At 56.1% G+C, this 17,683-nt stretch overlaps 1 protein-coding gene, 1 long non-coding RNA gene and 1 pseudogene across 2 annotated transcripts in view; 2 read left to right on the forward strand and 1 right to left on the reverse strand.

Moving 5' to 3' along the window:
- LOC127474815 (zinc finger protein 208-like) overlaps nt 1–17,683 on the forward strand; it is a 1,262,639-nt pseudogene that overhangs the window by 92,271 nt on the left and 1,152,685 nt on the right.
- Nucleotides 1–17,683, reverse strand: part of LOC127474819 (zinc finger protein 850-like) — a 315,187-nt gene that overhangs the window by 81,501 nt on the left and 216,003 nt on the right. Inside the window, exon 5 of the mRNA XM_051796122.1 lies at nt 5,556–6,044. Coding sequence (XP_051652082.1) covers nt 5,556–6,044 — 489 coding nt within the window. The remainder of the gene's footprint in view (nt 1–5,555; nt 6,045–17,683) is intronic.
- Nucleotides 836–2,188, forward strand: LOC127474960 (uncharacterized). Its single transcript, XR_007906012.1, has 4 exons — nt 836–859; nt 1,246–1,348; nt 1,619–1,675; nt 1,825–2,188. It is a non-coding gene; the product is annotated as an uncharacterized LOC127474960 (long non-coding RNA).

The raw sequence follows: 17,683 nt of genomic DNA on the forward strand, positions 1-17,683 counted from the left end.
TGGCCTTTGGCAGCTGTGGCAGCTGCTCCCAGCTCTCCTCCTCCCCGTTCAGCTGCCCGACTCCTTTGGGACGCACCTTTGGCCTCTGGGCCCCGCGGCAGCAGCGTGGGGCTGCACCACAGCATTGTGTTCCACACAGGCTAAGAGCATCCGGAGCCTGAATGAAAGCCTCCTGGAGCTACTGCAGGATGCAGACACAGACGCGGTTCAGATGACCCTCTCCGCGTTCATCAACGTGCTGCACTTCCAAATCGTCAAAATATCCACCCCTACTGCCCTGAAGTTGCTTGAGGCGCTGCGGCCACTCTTTGACAATGTAAGGCTCTGTGCCCCTCATCGTGGGCACTGAGTGCTGCCAGGAAACTTTGGGCCCAGTGTCTTTTCAGGCCTGTGCCCCGGTGGGCCTGGAGAAGCCAGTGCTGAGGTCTTTTCCTCTTCCTTTGCACCAGGAGCACAGCCAGCTGCAGCAGCTCTCCATGCTCCTCTTCTGGGAGCTGATGGAGGCGACAGAGAGGAGCAAGAGCCTAAAGCCACACGTGTACCTGAGTCTGGTGCCATTCTACTTCAACTGGCACAATGAGAACCAGCGTGTGGCAGAGGTGAGGACTCGTGGGCTCTGGTGTCCCCATGGCAGGAGGCTGCTGTGCCTCCTGCCCTGGCCCATGGTCGCCTGCAGCCTCCTCCTGGCCTTGGCACAGGGATGTGGGTGCTGTGCCCTGGGCTGCGGTGCCATGGCCCGCTCTCTGTTGCTGTGCAGGCCTCTTGGAGAGCACTGTTTGGTGCAGCCAGGTTCCTGAAGTGGAGAGATCTTGAGGACTTGGTGACCATGGAGCAGCCGTGGAGGTTTCCCGAGTGCCTGGTAAGGACGGCCCCAAAGCCCCAGCCCCTGATGCCCAATGTGTGGGGCTGGCAGGGTGCCTGTGTCCACTGCTGCACCCACAGACACCAGCCTGTGCCCCACACACTGCTCCCTTCCCTGGGGCATGCGGGCTCTTTTCCAAGCTCCCCTGCCCCGCAGCCAGGCTGCCATGGAGCCCCGGTCCAGCTGGGCTGTGGGGTAGGGCCGCCCCACGGCTCCCCAGGAGCACCCAGCCCTCTGCTCCCCCCAAAGCCCGGCCCCAGCAGTTGCTGGCCAGGCCTCAGGGCTCTGTGGGCAGGGGAGCCCCGTGCTGGGGGCAGGGAGTGCCCAGCCAAGGGGCAGAGCCTGAGCCGAGCCTTCCCTCTCTGCCCTGGCGCTCTTTGCAGCTGGAAAAGGACAGGAGCCGAGTGGGCCAGTACGTGCGCCAGGCCCTGCCGTTCCTGGAGAGCCCAGAGGAGCCCCTGCGAAAGCTGGCCATCAAGTTTCTGGGTGAGCCACAAGGCCGGGGTCCCTCCCCACCCCGCTGCAGCTCGGCCCCAGCCCCGGCTGCTGCAGCGGCAGCAGGATGCAGCCCAGGGCATGTGGAGCCCCGAGTGGCCTGGTGCCTGCTGCCGCCCTGTGCCAGCCCAGCCCTGGGGCGTCCCCATGCGGGAAGGCCCCGGGCTCAGCCCTGCCAGGGCAGGAGGCCGTGTGGCCGGGCTGGCAGCGCCGCTGCGGGGGACCTGTGCCTCTGGGGCCTGACAGGCTCTGTGTTCCCAGGGATCGCCGCCAGGTCCATGAAGCAGGAGCAGCCAGAGCTGCAGCTCATCTGCCAGGGTGAGCGAGGGCACCTTCCAGCTGATCCCCTTGGGCCCTGTTCCCTCCTGGCCATGGCAAGAGCTGGCTGGGATGGCCCTGGCAGGAGGGACTCCTCACGTCCCCACACCCCTGGCCTCTCACCTTGGCTCTCTTCCTTTCTCTTTCAGCCCTTCAAGGCATCACTGATGACAACCCTGCCATCTCAGACCTGGCCTGTCAAACGCTCCACATCATCAGAGCTGTACGGAGAACTTCATTCTTCCCATTCTGGTAGTCTCCGTTGCTGCCTCTTCCAGCCTGTAGAGACATGACAGAAGACATCAGACTCGCCGTGGCAGGCCTGGCAATTCAACACTGCTACGTGCTGAGAGCAGTACAGATGGCTCCCTACTGCAGATTCCAGCAGCTCCAAGACTGGCTGTGCAGGGCGTGGAAGACCCGGCCTTTTCCACAGGGCAGTGTCTGCCTGTGCTGCTGCAGCTCTGTGGGGAACTGATGCAGGAAGCTCCATCTCCTGGGGCCACCTGAGCCTGTGGGGAAGATGCCTCTTCCCTGCAAGCACCTCCTATGAGCCCAGCATGGGAATATTACATCCATGTTATCACACACAGAAGCCCAGGAGGTTTTTTTGGTGCCCAGTGTGCACAGGGCCTTGGGGAAGAGGAGAAAAGGGCTCCCCATGCTCAGCAACACTTGCCCCGCTGTGCAGCGTGACAGCAAAAGACCAGCAGGGGAGGGGGCGCTGGGAGGCCAGGAAGGGGTGAGGTGCTGTGGAGGCCCTGATGGGACAAGGGAGCAGGAAGCCTTGAGGGGAATCTGTGAGGGGGTGGGTGGCAGAAGGCTGCAAGGGGACATACTGGGAGCAGGCCCCGAGGGGCAGGGTGGAGGGAAAAGCCCCCAGGACTTGGGGGGCAGAGGCCATAAGCAGCCCCCAGGCAGCCACCTCCTTCCCTGCCAGCCAGCTGCTCTGGTGCTTTCCCGAGGCCTCTCCCAGCCCTGTGGCAGAAGCCCTGGAGGCCAGGCCTCAGCAGCAGGGTGGGCACACCCCCAAGGTGGCCAGGCTGGCCTGGCTGGGGACAAGGAGGGCAAGGGGGCCCTGCCGGGGCACGTCTGCCGGGTGCTGCCAGCGAGGGGTAGTGGCACAGGCAGGGCTGGTGGCCAGCCTGGGCCCCCACGGCTGCCCAGGCCAAGGGGCTGTGGCCAACACCCCTCTGAGCCAGAGCTCTGGGCCCACAGAGCTGCTGCCACCACGGGCAGGGCGCTGGGCTCCTCGGGCAGGGCTGTGCACTCGCTGCTGCCCAAGCGGCTCCGCCCCACAGACAACAGCACCAGAGGCTGCCCAGGAGCAGCAGCACCCACAACGCCTGGGCCTCCTCACCCAGGCACCCACACCCGCCAGGACACCAAAAATGGGCAGACTGTGGGCACAGTTGCATCCGCTTTGGCAAAAGGCTTCAGGGCAAGTGGCCACCACAGCTTTCCAGTGACTCCCCAGCCTCACAGCAACCCTTGGCAGCTCCAGCTGCAGCCTGACATCCTGACTGACTTCAGTGGCCCTGCTTGAGGCTGGACACACCTTCCACACTCAGGTGTCCCCAGCCAGCGCCACTGGTGCTATCCTCAGAGACTCTGCTGGGACACCAGCCTCGGGCTGCAGCTGCTCAACCTCTCCTCCACGCAGGCACCTTCAAAACACGGGCATGGGCTTCTAAACTCTATGTCCAGCACTTGAGGGCAACAAAGGAAGGAGCAGAAGCTGAAGCAATACAGGGCCTCGTGTGGTGGATCTTCAGGGATGGAGCTGATGGGGGTTTTGTGCTGCTGTTAATCACTTCCACCCCAAAATCATGCCAGGAAGGAGCAACAGCTTCTGCCTTCTGACAGATGCCAAGTCTTGCCACCAATTGCTCCAGCTGCTGCTCACAACAGCCGCCTGCAAGAGGGCAGACCTCAGTGCCCCTTGGCTTTGGCTGCCCTTTGGCAGAGAAGTCCCCCAGGGGCACAGTTCTTTGGGGCAGGAGACGGGCAGCAGCCTTGCCAGGACTTAGGGTGATGGCAGGTCTCCTTCGGCCAGGACTTACCAGGCTGTCCCTCAAGAATCCCGGGAGTAGGCAGGGAATGCTGAGCAGAGCAAGCCCTGCCCGGATGTCCCATCGGGAAGACACTGTTCTAGGGGGAATTCACTGTCTCTACTAACTCTTTCTGACTGGCTTAATGACTCAGCCATGGTGTGTCCCTGTCACTCAGATGCCTTCTTGGCTGCACCTGACATTGTGATTCATGTGACTGACAATGCCTTTAACATCCCTGTGAGTAATCCTTGTTATTTTAGTTGTAGCACAGATCAAAATGTATCTACCCTCCATTGATCATTAATAATTCCCATGGGCAGAAGAGCCAGACTGTGGCTCCCAGGGAACCTAAGCAGAAGCTGGGAGGATGAGGCAGGATACAGTGAATTAAGGAAACTGTGAAATGCAGAAATCCTCAGTGGGTGGCTGATTGCTTGGATCATCTCTGCAGCAATCCCGGCAGCTGCCGCAGCCACGGCTCCTGCTGCACTGGCCATTCAGTGCAGGCCATGCCTGCAGGGCCAGTGTGTGGGCACTGTGGCAGCATCAGGAGCAGGGGTTCAGAATCTGCCTGGTTTCAATATTCCAAGTCCTCAGGAAGTACATGGGACAAGCCCCAAGACAAGGAGCCCGGGTCCTGGCCCTCTTGGCCGTGAACTCTGCGTGTCCAAACAAAACAGGGGCAGAGGTGGGACCAAGCGGAGTCACTCTGCACCTGCCCTGAGTTCATGGGAATGCAAAGGGAGGATGGACCTTGGCTGAGTGCTTGGAGAGAGAGAAGGTTGTTTCTCCAAGTGGAAATGCTCTTTAACCAGCCTGCATGACCAGCCTGTGTTTTTCTCTGGTGGCTGAACACAGCCAGCACATGAGGGGAGGGGAATGTGTGGGATCAGGGCACTGCTTTGGGGCCATGCTGGGAATTCTGGTGGACTAAAAGACAAACACGGGGTGCTGCTCATGAGAGAAGAGGAATAAAAGGGGACACGGAAAAATGTCGGCGGACAAGTCCCGCAATGGAACTCTGTGTGTGCAGCCTCATTTTCTCCCTCAGCATCCACAAGAGAGGAGGCAAAAAGTAGTGTTTGGGACCCCAAAACTTTCTTGGGGGGGGGAACTGGGGATTGAGGGAACAATGGGAAAGTGGGAGGAACAGGGAGAAGGGTAGAAAAGGGGGGATTGTCTGGTAGGTCCGATGGCCCCATGGGGGTCTTTGGGCACAGGAGGGGTTGGAAAAGAGGGGGTGCCCCCCCTGAGCTCCCAACTTACTGTGAGGTGCTGGGGGCTGCTGAATCCAATCTCAGAGTTGGATTATGCCAACAGTTTCAGTTTAGAGAAATTACAGAGGTGTGACTGAACCACTTTTGTCCCCCAGCTTTTAACGATGGCAAATCAGATCTATTGATAAAAAGGAATTTATTTAGGGTTCCAAATGATCAAACAAAGGATCTTCATCAGAATTATTTACTGCACAATACAAACACTAAAACTACCAGGAGTACAGGATAAGATAAGACAGTGTTCTACCCTAAAGAAATTGTTGAAGAAATTCTACTAAAGTTGGCTTAAAAGCAATAGTTCTTAATTTGAGATGGATGTAACTCCCCCTCCAGCAGTGACCTTGGTGGGGCCCCAGCCAAGGCAGGAAACTCCACACACCCTCAAGAAGGGTTCTGTTGGAAGAACCTGCCCCTGTGAAAGGGGTTGAAAGGGATGGACTGACAGTCACTGGACTCCAGGGGTTGCCTCAACATCAGGGGGTTTATTCAGGGTGGAAGCAGCAGCTGAAGCTCTTCCCACAGTCGGGGCAATTGTAGGGCTTCCCTTACTGGTGGGTCTGTTGATGTCTGTTCAAGGTAGACCTCTGAGTGAAGCTCTTCCCACACTCCCCACACTTGTAGGGCCTCTCCCCGGTGTGGATGCGCCGGTGGGTGACGAGGTTGCCATTCTGTTTGAAACCCTTCCCGCAGTCGGTGCAGCGGAAGGGCCTCTCATCCGTGTGCGTCCGCTGGTGCACGAGGAGATGTGAGCTGGTCTGAAACCTCTTCCCACATTCTGAGCACTTGTAGGGCTGTTCCCCAGTGTGGATGTGCTGGTGGGTGCGGAGGTTGGAGCTCTTCCCACATTCCTCACATGTGTAGGGTCGTTCCCCACTGTGGATGCGCTGGTGGCTGAGGAGATCAGAGTTGTCTCTGAAGCTCTTCCCACATTCCCTACACATGTAGGGCCGTTTCCCTGTGTGGATGTGCTGGTGCCGGATCAGGTGGAAGCTGTTCCTGAAACTCTTCCCACATTCCAAGCACTGGAAGGGCTTCTTTCTAGTGGGATGTTGCCTTGGGACCACGACCTTGGAGTTCCTGCTCAAGCTCCTGCCACCTTCCCGGCACAGGCTGGCTCTTTCCTCCTCAGAGCACCCTGGGCTGGCTTTGGAGCCCCTCCTGCGGGGGGATCTCCGGCCCTTTTCCTCCCTGCTGCCTTCCTGCGCCGGGGAGCCCTTCAAAACGGCCTCTCCCACCAGGGTCTCACGGGGGGATTTGTCCTCCACGCTCTCCCTCCTCAGCTCGGGGCCTGGGGCAGGAAGCAAGAAGGACAGGCAGGGGATTTGCCTCCGGCCCACAGGGAAGGCCAAGGACATCCCCCCAACTCCGGCCCCGGCAGGACGGCGGCGCCAGCGGGGTTGTCCTGCAGCCGGGGCCATGCTGGGCTGACAGAGCCAGCACAACACCCGCCCAAAGGGACACTGACTTCCTCCTCACCTGCCTGGGGGGCCCAAGGCATCTTCCTCTTCCTTGCAGCCTCCTCCTCCATCCGACCAAGCTTTGGGAAGGACAAATCCTGATGGGGGGGAAAACAAGGGCTGAGTGCGTTGGCTTGGGGGTTCCTCTTGCCCAAGTCCATTTCTAGAACTCACTGGGCATCCTGTGACCATAAATACCTCCAAAACACCAAGATTCAGTCCAGAAAAACCCAAACCACTGAGATTTAGGTAGATTCAGCCCAAAAAAATGTGTTTAATTGGGAGGATGATGGAAGTGAGGTCATTTCATGAGCACTTGATTGAGTTGTTATATTCTAATCAAAAGCTGTATTAATGTAGTATCATTTAAAACTCTCCAGGGCTGTTACTGGAGGTTCTCTGGCCCCCTGCCAGTTCAAGGCTGTTTCTCCAAACCACCAAACCAAGTGTGCCAAACACCCTGGTTGGTCAGTGCCGGCTGGGGCAGCGGGCACTCAGTGAGGGGATGAGAAAACTGCACCCGGGGCTGGGCTGAAAGAGGCTTCAGCACCACTTCTGATGGCCCAGGGGCAGCATCTGGCTTCTCCCAAACAGAAAGATGGAACTCGTTCCTCTGCATGGAGTCAAGGGCAGGAGCGTGACTCCTGCTGCACAGATGGAATGGCAGAGGATCCCTTGGGTCCCCAGGATGGATCAGCACTCAGGGACTCAAACTGCCTTTGGGCTCAGGATGCAGCTGCCAGCACAGATTTCACTTCAAAGTCTACAAGGAGTCAAGCTCTGGAGAGGAGATTGTGCCCCATGGATGGGATTGAAGAGGCTCCCTCAGGTCCCCAGAAGGAATCAGCAACCAGGAATAGACACAAAAGGTCCCCCTGAAAATTTCAGGGAGACTGTCTTGTAGGGAGGGGACAGTGTCACCCCACCAGGGCAGGGCTGGCAAGTGGGAGGCTGCTCCAGGGCTCTGCAAGAGGCCTCGTGCTCTGCTCGGCCCCACCACTGGCTGGTACCAACAACCCCGGCTGCCCCCGGCCCTGGGCAGCTCTGCTGCCACAGGCTGTGCCCTCACCGTGGCCCTGCAATGGCCCTGCCTGTCCCTCACCCGTGGCCCTGCCTGTGGCCCTGTCCCTTGGCTCTCTCTCTGCCAGCTCAGTGTGGGGCACACGGGCTGGGGGTCCCTCCCAAGCCCCCCGGGCAGCCGGCGTTGGCTGGGGGGATGTGAGGGCTGGGCCTGCTCAGCACAGCCCCGGCCTCGTGCCCAGCGCCTCTTTCCTGACCCACACAAGAGCTTCCCGGCCCCCCAGGGCTCCCCTGCTGCTGCCTCTGCTCCTGGCCCTGCCTTTGCTGCTCCCTTGGCTGGGGCAGCGGCTGCAGGGGGGGATGGCAGCAGCTTCAGCTCCACGGCACTTCCTGGGGGGAGCTCAGCCCGGGGGCACGGGCAGGGACCTGATGGGGATGGACAGGGGCCCAGCAGGGACAGCCAGGGCCTGCAGGGGAAGGCACAGGGACAACCTGGCCCCCCACACTGCCAGGGCTGTCTCTGCTCCTCCTTGCAGGCTCCGTGGCCAGGCACAGTTTGTGTTCCTGGGTGCCCACCATCTCAGCACTTGGAGACGCTCAAATCAGCGCCCGCAGCTCTGCAGCAAAGCCCCAGCTCACCTGGCACACAGGGGATGGACACAGCACCTGCTCGGGGCTCTCACGGCTTCTTGTCTTCCCCACCACAGGGCTCTCCTTCCTCAGCAGCACCTCTGCCTTGCACTTATTCTCAGCCTCACCTCAGGGACAGCTCTGGGCTCACCTCCGCGCCACTTCTCAGCCTCACCTCAGGGCCTGGGCTCAAGGACAGGAACCTGCAGGGAGGGGACATCAGGTGCAAGCTCAGGGCTGCCTGCTTGCACTGGCCTCTGGGCTTCTTTCTCCTTCTACAACCAGCCCACAACTCAGCCTGCTTTTCTAACACCACACATTTACAGACTAACCTTGGAGATCGACATGGACAGACATCTCTATCACCCTGGGGATGGAGCCTCAAGCATGTGCTGCCACAGGAATGGCAATCACAGAATCACAGAATCAGACACGTTGGAAAAGACCTCCGAGATCATCAAGTCCAACCCCTGATCCAACCCCGTTGTGCTTCCCAGACCATGGCACTGATGCCACATCCACTCTCACCTTCAACACCTCCAGGGACGCTGACTCCACCCCCTCCCTGCCCAGCCCATTCCAAGGTCTGATTACTCTCTCAGCAAAAAATTGCTTCCCAATATCCAACCTAAACCTCCCCTGGCACAGCTCCAGACCCAGCCCTCTTGTCCTACTGCTGCTTCCTGGTAGAACAGCCCCATCCCCACCTGGCTCCAACCTCCTGGCAGGGACTTGCAGACAGTCAGGAGGTCTCCCCTGAGCCTCCTCTTCTCCAGCCTCAACACCCCCAGCTCCCTCAGCCTCTCCTCACACCACTTGTTCTCCAGAGCCCTCCTGCCTTCCAGCACATCAACACACCCCCAGCTTGGTGTCACCTGCACATTTGCTGATGAAATGCCTGGTTCTGCAAGATCTGGAAATACTCAAGGGGCAGCAGGACCAACTCAGGGGCCTGGGGGGATTGGGGGTACAAACCAGTACAGACCAGTGCAGACCAGCACAGACCAGCACAGACCAGTACCTCCTCACTGCTCCCGGGATCTCTCCTGGAGCTGGGCCACCTTGTCCTGAGACATCTGAGCACACCCCCCCAGTGCCCTCCCAGTACAGCCCAGTGCCCCCAGTACAGCCCACTGTGTTCCTGTCCCAGGGTGTGGGTGATCCTTCTCTGGGGGTGTTGGAAGGGATTTGAGGGGGGGCTGTGGGAGATTTGGGGGGATCTGGGGAGTTTGGGTGGGGATTTGGGGGTCTTGGAGGCATTGGGGGTCAAAGGGATCTGTGTGTGGAGGGGATTAAAGGGAAAATGGGGGTTAGGGAACATTTGGGAGTGGTTAATAGAGCCTGGGGTGGGAGAGGAGGGGCTGCACCACAAGCAGGTGAACCCTGAGATCCCCCTTGGTGTCCCCACGACCCTCTTGGTGTCCCTAATTCCCCTCTTGACACCCCAAGATAACCCTGGTGTCTCCAGCATCCCCAGGGCCTCTCCATGGCCATTATTCCCTCCTTGACACCCCCAATTCCACTGTCCATAAACCCCTCCCCACTGTCCCCAAACCCCATCCCTAATGTCCCCAACCCTCCATCTCACCCCAGGAGCCCCCCCATTGGACCCTATGACCCCAAAACCGCCCCCCCCACGCTCACAGAAAGGCCAAGGGCATCTGGGGACACACTGGGGACAGCTGAGGGGATTTGGGGGGCACTGGGTGATTACTGGGGGATACTGGGACACACTGGGGAACCAGGGGGCACTGGGAGGGACTGGAAGGTTACTGAGGGATGCTGGGAGGGCACTGGGAGGGACTGGGGAGGTACTGGGGGATTACCAGGACACAAGGGGAGACACAGACAGGTTACTGGGCAATACTGGGGGATCACTGGGCCATACTGGGTGGCAGTGGGAGGTCACTGGGACACACTGGCTGGTCACTGAGGGGGTTACTGGGCCATACTGAGGGTCACTGGGAGGTCACTGGGCAATACTGGGGGCACTGGGATCCCCAGATGTGGTACATCTCCCCCCTGTATTTTGGGGGGCACCCACAGGACCCCTCCCCTGAGGGCTGGGAGATCCCCTGAACCCCACTGCTGGGCTTTAGGGGACCCTCCAGCCCCCCTCCCTGTGGGGTCTCTGTCTGCTGAGTTTTGGGGGTCTCTGCGGTTCGGGGGGGGAATTGGGATCCCCTTTCCCTGGGGTTGGTTTGCCGACACAGAGACCCCATAAAATCCTCTCAAAACCCCTGAAATCCCCTCAGAAATCCACCTCTGGACCCATCAAAACCTCCTTAAAGACCCCACAAATCCCCTCAGAGACCTCATCCCCCTCCAGGACCCCCTAAACCCTCTCAGTGACCTGCAAAACCCACTTGGGACCCCCCAGGCCCTTTCAGGGACCCCAAAAACCCCCTCAGGGACCCTCAAAACCGTCTGGGACTTCTGAAACCCTCCTAGAAACCCACAAAACTCCTTCAAAGTCACTTTTCCAAAGCCTCCCATGACCTCCCAATTCCCTCGGAGTCTCCAAAACTCCCTCAGGGATTCCCAAACCCCTTCAAGGACCTTCAACCACCTCCCTAAGTCCCCTCAGGAAACCAAATCCCCTCAGAGACCCTCAAAAACCTCCTTAGGGACCCCTAAAAGCCCCTAACGGACCACAAAACCACAGAACAGCAGAAGAACCTTTTGTAAAGGAGGGCAGCAAAGAATCTGAGAAGGAGGAGAACAAGGAAAAACCGAACCAAAGCAATAAAATCATCCTGACCCTTGCAGTTTTTCCTTCACCTTTTTCTCACTTTTCCTTTTTTCAGGGTTCTTTTTTTCGTTGGGTGGTTCTGATTTTTTTTTTCCGAGGGACTTTATCGGCAATCGAATCACCCTTCCGGGTTCTTGGGAGGCCCCCGGGTCCCGCGGCCCCCAAGACGGTTCAAAGGCCCTGCGCTCTGACCCTCGGGAACCCTCGAACCCCCGCGCTAAACCCTCCCGAGCCCTCCAGCCTTTCCCCCCACAGCCGCGCTCCCCGCAGCCCCCGAGGGGATCCCCAGACCCCGCTCTCCCGCACCCCCCGCCAGCTCTCACAGACAAAGGCAGGACCCGCCGCCATCACCGATTCCCGGAAGTCAACACGGCGATCTGCGCGCGCACCGCCTTTAGAGAACACCGCCGCAGCCAATCAGCGCGGGGCCACGCCCCCTTACGTCTGCCGTCACTCCTGCGCGCCGCGCGGGGCGGCACGGGAGTTGTAGTCCTTGCGGCGGATCAGAGCGGCCCTTTGCACGTGAGCGGAGTGAGGATAATACTTTTTTGGTTTTATTTTTTTTCCTGTCTTTTCTGTTCCTTCTGTTTTCTCTTTCTTTTTTCCTTTTCTTTTTTTCTTTCTGCTTCCTTTTTTCCTCTTTTTTCTTTTTTCGTTCTCGTTTTCTTTTTTCTCTTTTTTCTTGTTTCTTTCTTTTTTATTATTTGTCTCATTTTTTCCTGTTTTTCTGTGTTTTTTTTCTCTTTTTTCTTGTTTCTTTCTTTTTTATTATTGGTCTCATTTTTTACTGTTTTTCTGTCTTTTTTTTCTCTTTTTTCTCCTTTTTCTCTTTTTCCTCCCTTTTTTTCTTCGTATGGCCTTTTTGTCTTTTTTTTTTTTCCTTTTTTTTACATTGTTTTCTATCAGTTGTACTTTCAAGGAAGATTTAAACAAAGACCAAAAAAATCTCCAGGTACAAATCCCATGACAACAGATAATCTGCCATTGTTCCAGGTCCAAGAGAATTCCCAAGATCACAAACACTGAGATGTGAAGGGTACCCACACAAAAAACAGCTTTCCCTGCTTTTTTCCACAGCTAAAGCAAGTGTGGAAGGGGCACTTGGCCCCAGGCAAGATGCTTTTACACCAACTTTAGGCAGCCCAGAGTGGATCTGCCTGGCAAATGGGATTATGCCCATGCTTTCAGGGACTATTTCCACAGTACATTGAGGGAAAACATTGAGGGCCATTTCTTCATCTGCTGAAGGGATGAGAAGAGGGGGGAGCAGGTGCTGTGGCCCCAGAGCTTCTCTCTGCTTTGGGGACACTTCTGTGTTTTCCTCTGTCCATTGAATTCCCAACAAAGAAGGAAAAAGCTACAGGAACTCCAGTCTGGAGTGCTCAGGACATGTGGAAGCAGGGGAATTTTTCTTCCCAGCTGGGACTGAGAGTGCAATTTCACACTCCTTTGGAGAGCATTGACTGAGACATCCCATTTCTGCCCAGGGATCTCCAAGCGGGAACTCAATCCGGGCTCTGGGCAGGTCCTTGCAGGGGCAGCAGCTTCCTCTGCACATTTGAGGGGATAAAGCTGCTCTAACCCTGCCCTCCAACTACTCCACAGCAATTTAGGACCTCTGAGGACAGTTCCCCACTGTTTCCAGCCCAGCAGAGACCTGAACACATCCTGTGGGCACTGTGTGACCACCCCTGGCATTAACACCCTGCAGGAATGAAGACACTGACTGTAAAGACACTTGTCTACCTGGAAACCTCAACTTTGTTTGCTACTATACAGCAATAACATTTTCTATTCATATTGCAGCGACAGACTTAATAAATAGAATTGCATATATTGTGCTTTAGAAATTAAAATGCATTCCAAAGTCAGGCAATGCTAAACAATGAAAGTCTCGAACCCTCCCCACCAAACCAGCCCCACTTTCTGGTTTCAGAACCAGCCCACTTCCTCACTCTCTTCACAAAGGGAGAAACTCTCTCTTTCCACCTCTGAAACAAAAATTCCCTCCCCAAAAGTGATCAGAAAGAGTCTACTTAGGCACTACTGCAAATGGAAGTTGTCTAATAGCCATTCCTTCTAACTCAGGTAGGGGAGGAGGTGAAGAAAGTCACAACAAATGTTTGGATTCCTTCCTCTTTGACGTCTTCTCTTCCCTGTCTGATGCTCTGGGACATGTGCAGGGGGGTCAGCATCTCTTCAAAGATGGTTCCTTTCACATCAGAGCCCCTCAAATTGGCTTTCTGGAGGTCACAACCTGATAGGTCACAATTGGGAAGGGGAAAAGAAAAAGAAGTGTCAATGGAATGCACCCAGAACTCTGTTCAAAGCTTTACTGGAAGTCCATTTACCTGAACTCCATTGTACTCTGAAGCTGGAGAGGTCAGCCAAAAGCCAGCAATCCCCCCAGTTACCAGCTGACGATAGGAGAGAAAGGAATAGGATGGAAAATGAATCCCAACTCACTTCCAAATCAGTTCCTGCCAACGTTGCTCCCCTGAGGTTACAGTTCTTTAGTTTGGCGTTTCTCAGCGTTGCAACTCGGAGGTTCATTCCTGTCATCTGACTGCCCTCCATGGCCACTTCTTTCAGGCTGGCACCTGGAACACACACAGAAAGGAGTTCTGTGAGGAAAACCAGTCAGAAACACAGTAGCTGCACACTGGTGCTGCCTCAGAGCTGTGTGAATTGGAGGAGGACAAGGGGATTTGGGGCTGAGATGGTCACAGACTCAGTGCAGCCCTTGTGGGCCCTTCTCAGGGTTGGACAAACCACAGCTGGACCTTTTCTGGGCCATAGAAATGTACAAACACAGGCTTCAGCTTAACAGGTCAGCCCTCTCCAGGCTGGCACAGCACAGGCTGGCACGGGCCAGGTTGCAGTGGCTCAGATTGGCCACCTTGAAGTTGATGCAGCAAAGATCCAGGTGGGAAAGATCTGCTCCACTGAAAGTGAGACCCTGGAAATCCCAAGGAATAAACACCCCAAAAAGGTTACAGAATGGAAGGGGTAGGTCTGGACACAAAGTTATCATCATTGTGTAGATAGGTGTGCATTAATATTTACAGTGTATAAATATCTAGGTATAAATATATGAATAGAAATGTATTAAAATATATCCTGTCTATAAATATAGACAGATACAAGATAGATACAGACACACACAGGTCCTGGGAGGAGCTGAAGACACCCCACCAGGGAAGGGGGCTTCTAAAAAGGAGGGAGAGGGACTTTTGATATGGGCCTGGAGGGACAGGACAAGGGGCAATGATTTTTCAACTAAAAGAGAGCAGGGTTAGATGGGAGACTGGGAAGAAATCCTTCCCTGGAAGGGTAGGGACAGGCAGGGATGGAATTCCCAGAGAAGCTGTGGCTGCCCCTGGATCCCTGCAAGTGTCCAAGGACAGCTTGGATCAACCTGCTCTAGTGGAAGGTGTCCCTGCCCATGGCAGGGGGTGGAATGAGAAGACCTTTAAGGTCCCTTCCAACCCAAACCAGTCCATGATTCTATATAGACAAATACACACAAGACCATTTATTTTACTACTTCAGACTAATGAAATCTAAATGCAAAGCTCTCAAAAATTGTCCTTGGTTCATTTTATATTTAAACAAATGTAAGGGGGGTACTTTTGAATTAGATGATCAATGGAGCATAGAGGTGTGAGAAAGGAATCATATTAGGATGTGAAACCAGCCAGAGTATGGTACAATGTAACTTCATGGCACAAGCGAATTGTAAGGTCCATTGTGCTTTTTAGCAAGTCAGCCTGATATCCCCTATTATCAGAGCTGAGTTCTTCCTTGGTTTGGCTACATATTGCAAGATAGATACATCTACCCTTGAAACACAGTGGGAGAGGTCATCCATAGGGGTGAGAAAGATGATGATGGGAGGAAGATTCTGTGGGCAGGGGTCGCTGGCCCCTTGCCCTACAGCAGGGCATGCACAGACTGTTGCTATCAGGTGATGAACAGGCGGGGTTTGGCTGCCACTCAGGCATCACCTTATACTGGGTACTGGCCCTACGTGGTGTAATGTGGAGCTGATAAAATGGGGTGTCAGGACTGCTGGGGTGAGCGATCCTCATCCTGCCATGGAGACTGTGTTGCTTTTTTTTTTTTTAAAGTGAGATAAAAAGCACTTCTACAATTTCATACTAAAAAACCTTCATGGATAAGAAGCAGTATAAACACAGCATAATGCAAGATGCATGGATCAATGTTGTGGAACAACTTAGTAGTGCCCCTGGCACCTGCTTGGATACAGAGATAACCCAGAAGTGAAGACTAAATGCAGCCACAGCAGCAGCTGCAACCAGCAGAATTCCCTCTCCTGAGAAAACCTATTTTTATAAATTATTCCTGTTCTTAAATACAAAGAATAGAAAAAAACCCTATTATCAAGACCTGTAGAGGCCATTTAGCTGCTGTAATGATCTACCCCATCAAACCTGAGACAAAAGCCATGTACCTCCCATACAGAATCATAGGCTGAATTTAGTTTTGAAGCCCCCCCTCCAGAAGGTTGGGATGTGCCAGATCACTCAACAAACAACCCCACAGTATCCTAACAAACCCTAATGGGATGCAGGATCCAGCTCAGTGTAACTGCATGACCCTCATAGACCTTTTGCACAGGAGAGCAACAACTCACATGCCTCACATGCACTCCCCAGCCCACCCCAAATGTACAGGGGTGGCTTCACTGTACCCACAGCATTCTCTTGATCTGGTTCCACAGGGATGAGAGTGTGATCTCTGAACTGCAGTCTGATTTTGCTGTCTATTTTTGGCAATTTCCCACCTAAGAAAAATAAATCCTCCTTCGAAAGGAAGAAAACCAGACAAACGGTTAAACTGAGCCCCCCTGTGCTCTCCCCACTCTCTCAAGGCTGGACTGTTTGTTAAGCTATGTTTCAACACCCACATGTCCTCAAACTTGTTGTGGAGGGGGCAAGGAGAAAGAGATTTTTTAATTCTCTCCCCTTTCCTGTCTGCAAATAACTATAATAAATAGCAAGCTAGAGCCCAGGGAAAACTGCTACCAGTTAAATGCTCTCGGGATACAGTTTATCACAGCTGCCAGTTCCAGTCTAGGATAATCTTTATTCCACTCTAAGGGAGTGTCATCTCTCCCACCAGACACGGGGAGCAAACACACACGTGGGGCCTCACGGCACATGAAGCTGATGCTGGGCTGTGATCTGGCAGAGTTCAGGCACACGGTGTGACTCTCGGGGTCGGTGCTGTGCCGGGCAAAGGCTTGGACTCGACGCTCCTCGTGGGTCCCTTCCACCTCAGCCTGTTCTGTGACGGTGCGATGAGTTCCCTCTCTTCCAACACTTTTGTTCTTTTTAGGGCTCCTCGCTGCCCGGGGCCCGGAGCCCGCCTCCCGCGCGCCTGCTTCCCTGCCCGTTTTGGCGGCCGCAGCCGGGCGCTGAGTGCCCGCTCCCCGGGCGGGCCCGGCCGCTGCTCCAGGAGTGGGGGGGCAGCGCCGGCGCCTCGAGGATTCCCGGGATTCCCTGGCCGGTTTCCAGGCAACGCTCCCCGCGCGCTCCTCGCTCCAGGGCCGAAGGTGCGCAGCCAATGGGAGGCGGCGGAGTGGGCGGGGCGAGGCGGGGCTTGGGCGGGGCGGGGGCGGGGCCGAGAGGGGCGGTTGGTGGGGTTTGGGTGGGAGCGGGCGGGGCGGGGCCGGGAGCGGGAGCGCTGCCGCTGAGCGGCCCCCGGGCAGAGACCCCGGGCAGCGGCCCCGAGACCCCCGGCGAGTGGCCCCCGGTGCGCGGCCCCGGGGGAGGGACCCCCCGTGCGCGGCCCCCGGCGAGTGGCCGCTGGTGAGCGACCCCCGGTGAGCGACGCCCAGTAAGTGACACCCGGTGAGCGACCCGCGGGGGAGAAAGCCCGGTAAGTGACACCTGCGGACGGACCCCGGTGAATGACCCGCGGTGAACAACCCCTGGCAAGTGACCCCCGGGGAGGGACCCCCGGTGCGCGGCCCCCGGGGGTGTCGGGCCGGGGCTGGGCGCGTTCCTTCCCCGTGCAGAGCCGAGCGGGGCCGTGGCGGGAGCGGGGCCGGAGCGGAGCCGGCCGGGGGGGCAGAGGGGAGCCCTGAGCCGCCTTCTGCCGAGGGGGCTCCTGGAAAGGAGCCTGCGCTGGGAGGAGCGGGGGAATGGCCCGAGGCTGAGGCAGGGGAGCTTCAGGTCAGCTCCTGGACAAAGGTTTCTCGCTGTGTTTTTCGGGGGGGCTCGGGCACTGCAATGGGTTGCCCAGGCGGAGCCAGCACCCCGGCAGGTGTTTCAGAGGCGCCTGCATCTGGCCATGGCTGACATGCTTTAGTGGTTTGGGGGTTGCTGGGGCAGTGCTGGGCTGACAGTTGGACTTGATGGAATCATGGAACGTGCTGAGCTGGGAGGGTCCCACCAGCACCGTGGAGTCCAGCTCCTGAGTTTTAGGCACCACTAAAGGAACTGAATCTGGATCGAGCTGTTTGGCTCCAAAAACTCTTCTGCCCCTAGTCTGCACTGCCAAGTGAAACAAAACAGACCGTGCAAAATAGAGGCCTGTGTTCCCCCCAAAGGGAAGGCAGGCAGTTACAAACCGGGAGAATAAAGCAAAGCTCAGAGCTTACATTCATGGTCCCCACAGTTGTATGACTCATCAAACCAGTCCACTGTTACCCATGTAGAACTCTCATCAGGAACCCCAAACTTTCTTGTGTGTATTTGTATAGATATGTATAGATATGTATAGGTAGATAGATATACATACATAGATATGTATAGGTCTATATTTGTGTGTATCTCTGTAAGATTCTGTAT

The sequence above is a fragment of the Manacus candei genome, unplaced genomic scaffold, assembly GCF_025592945.1.
Source record: "Manacus candei isolate 608988 ecotype Guabito, Panama unplaced genomic scaffold, ASM2559294v1 h1tg000045l, whole genome shotgun sequence".
NCBI classification, from domain to species: domain Eukaryota; kingdom Metazoa; phylum Chordata; class Aves; order Passeriformes; family Pipridae; genus Manacus; species Manacus candei.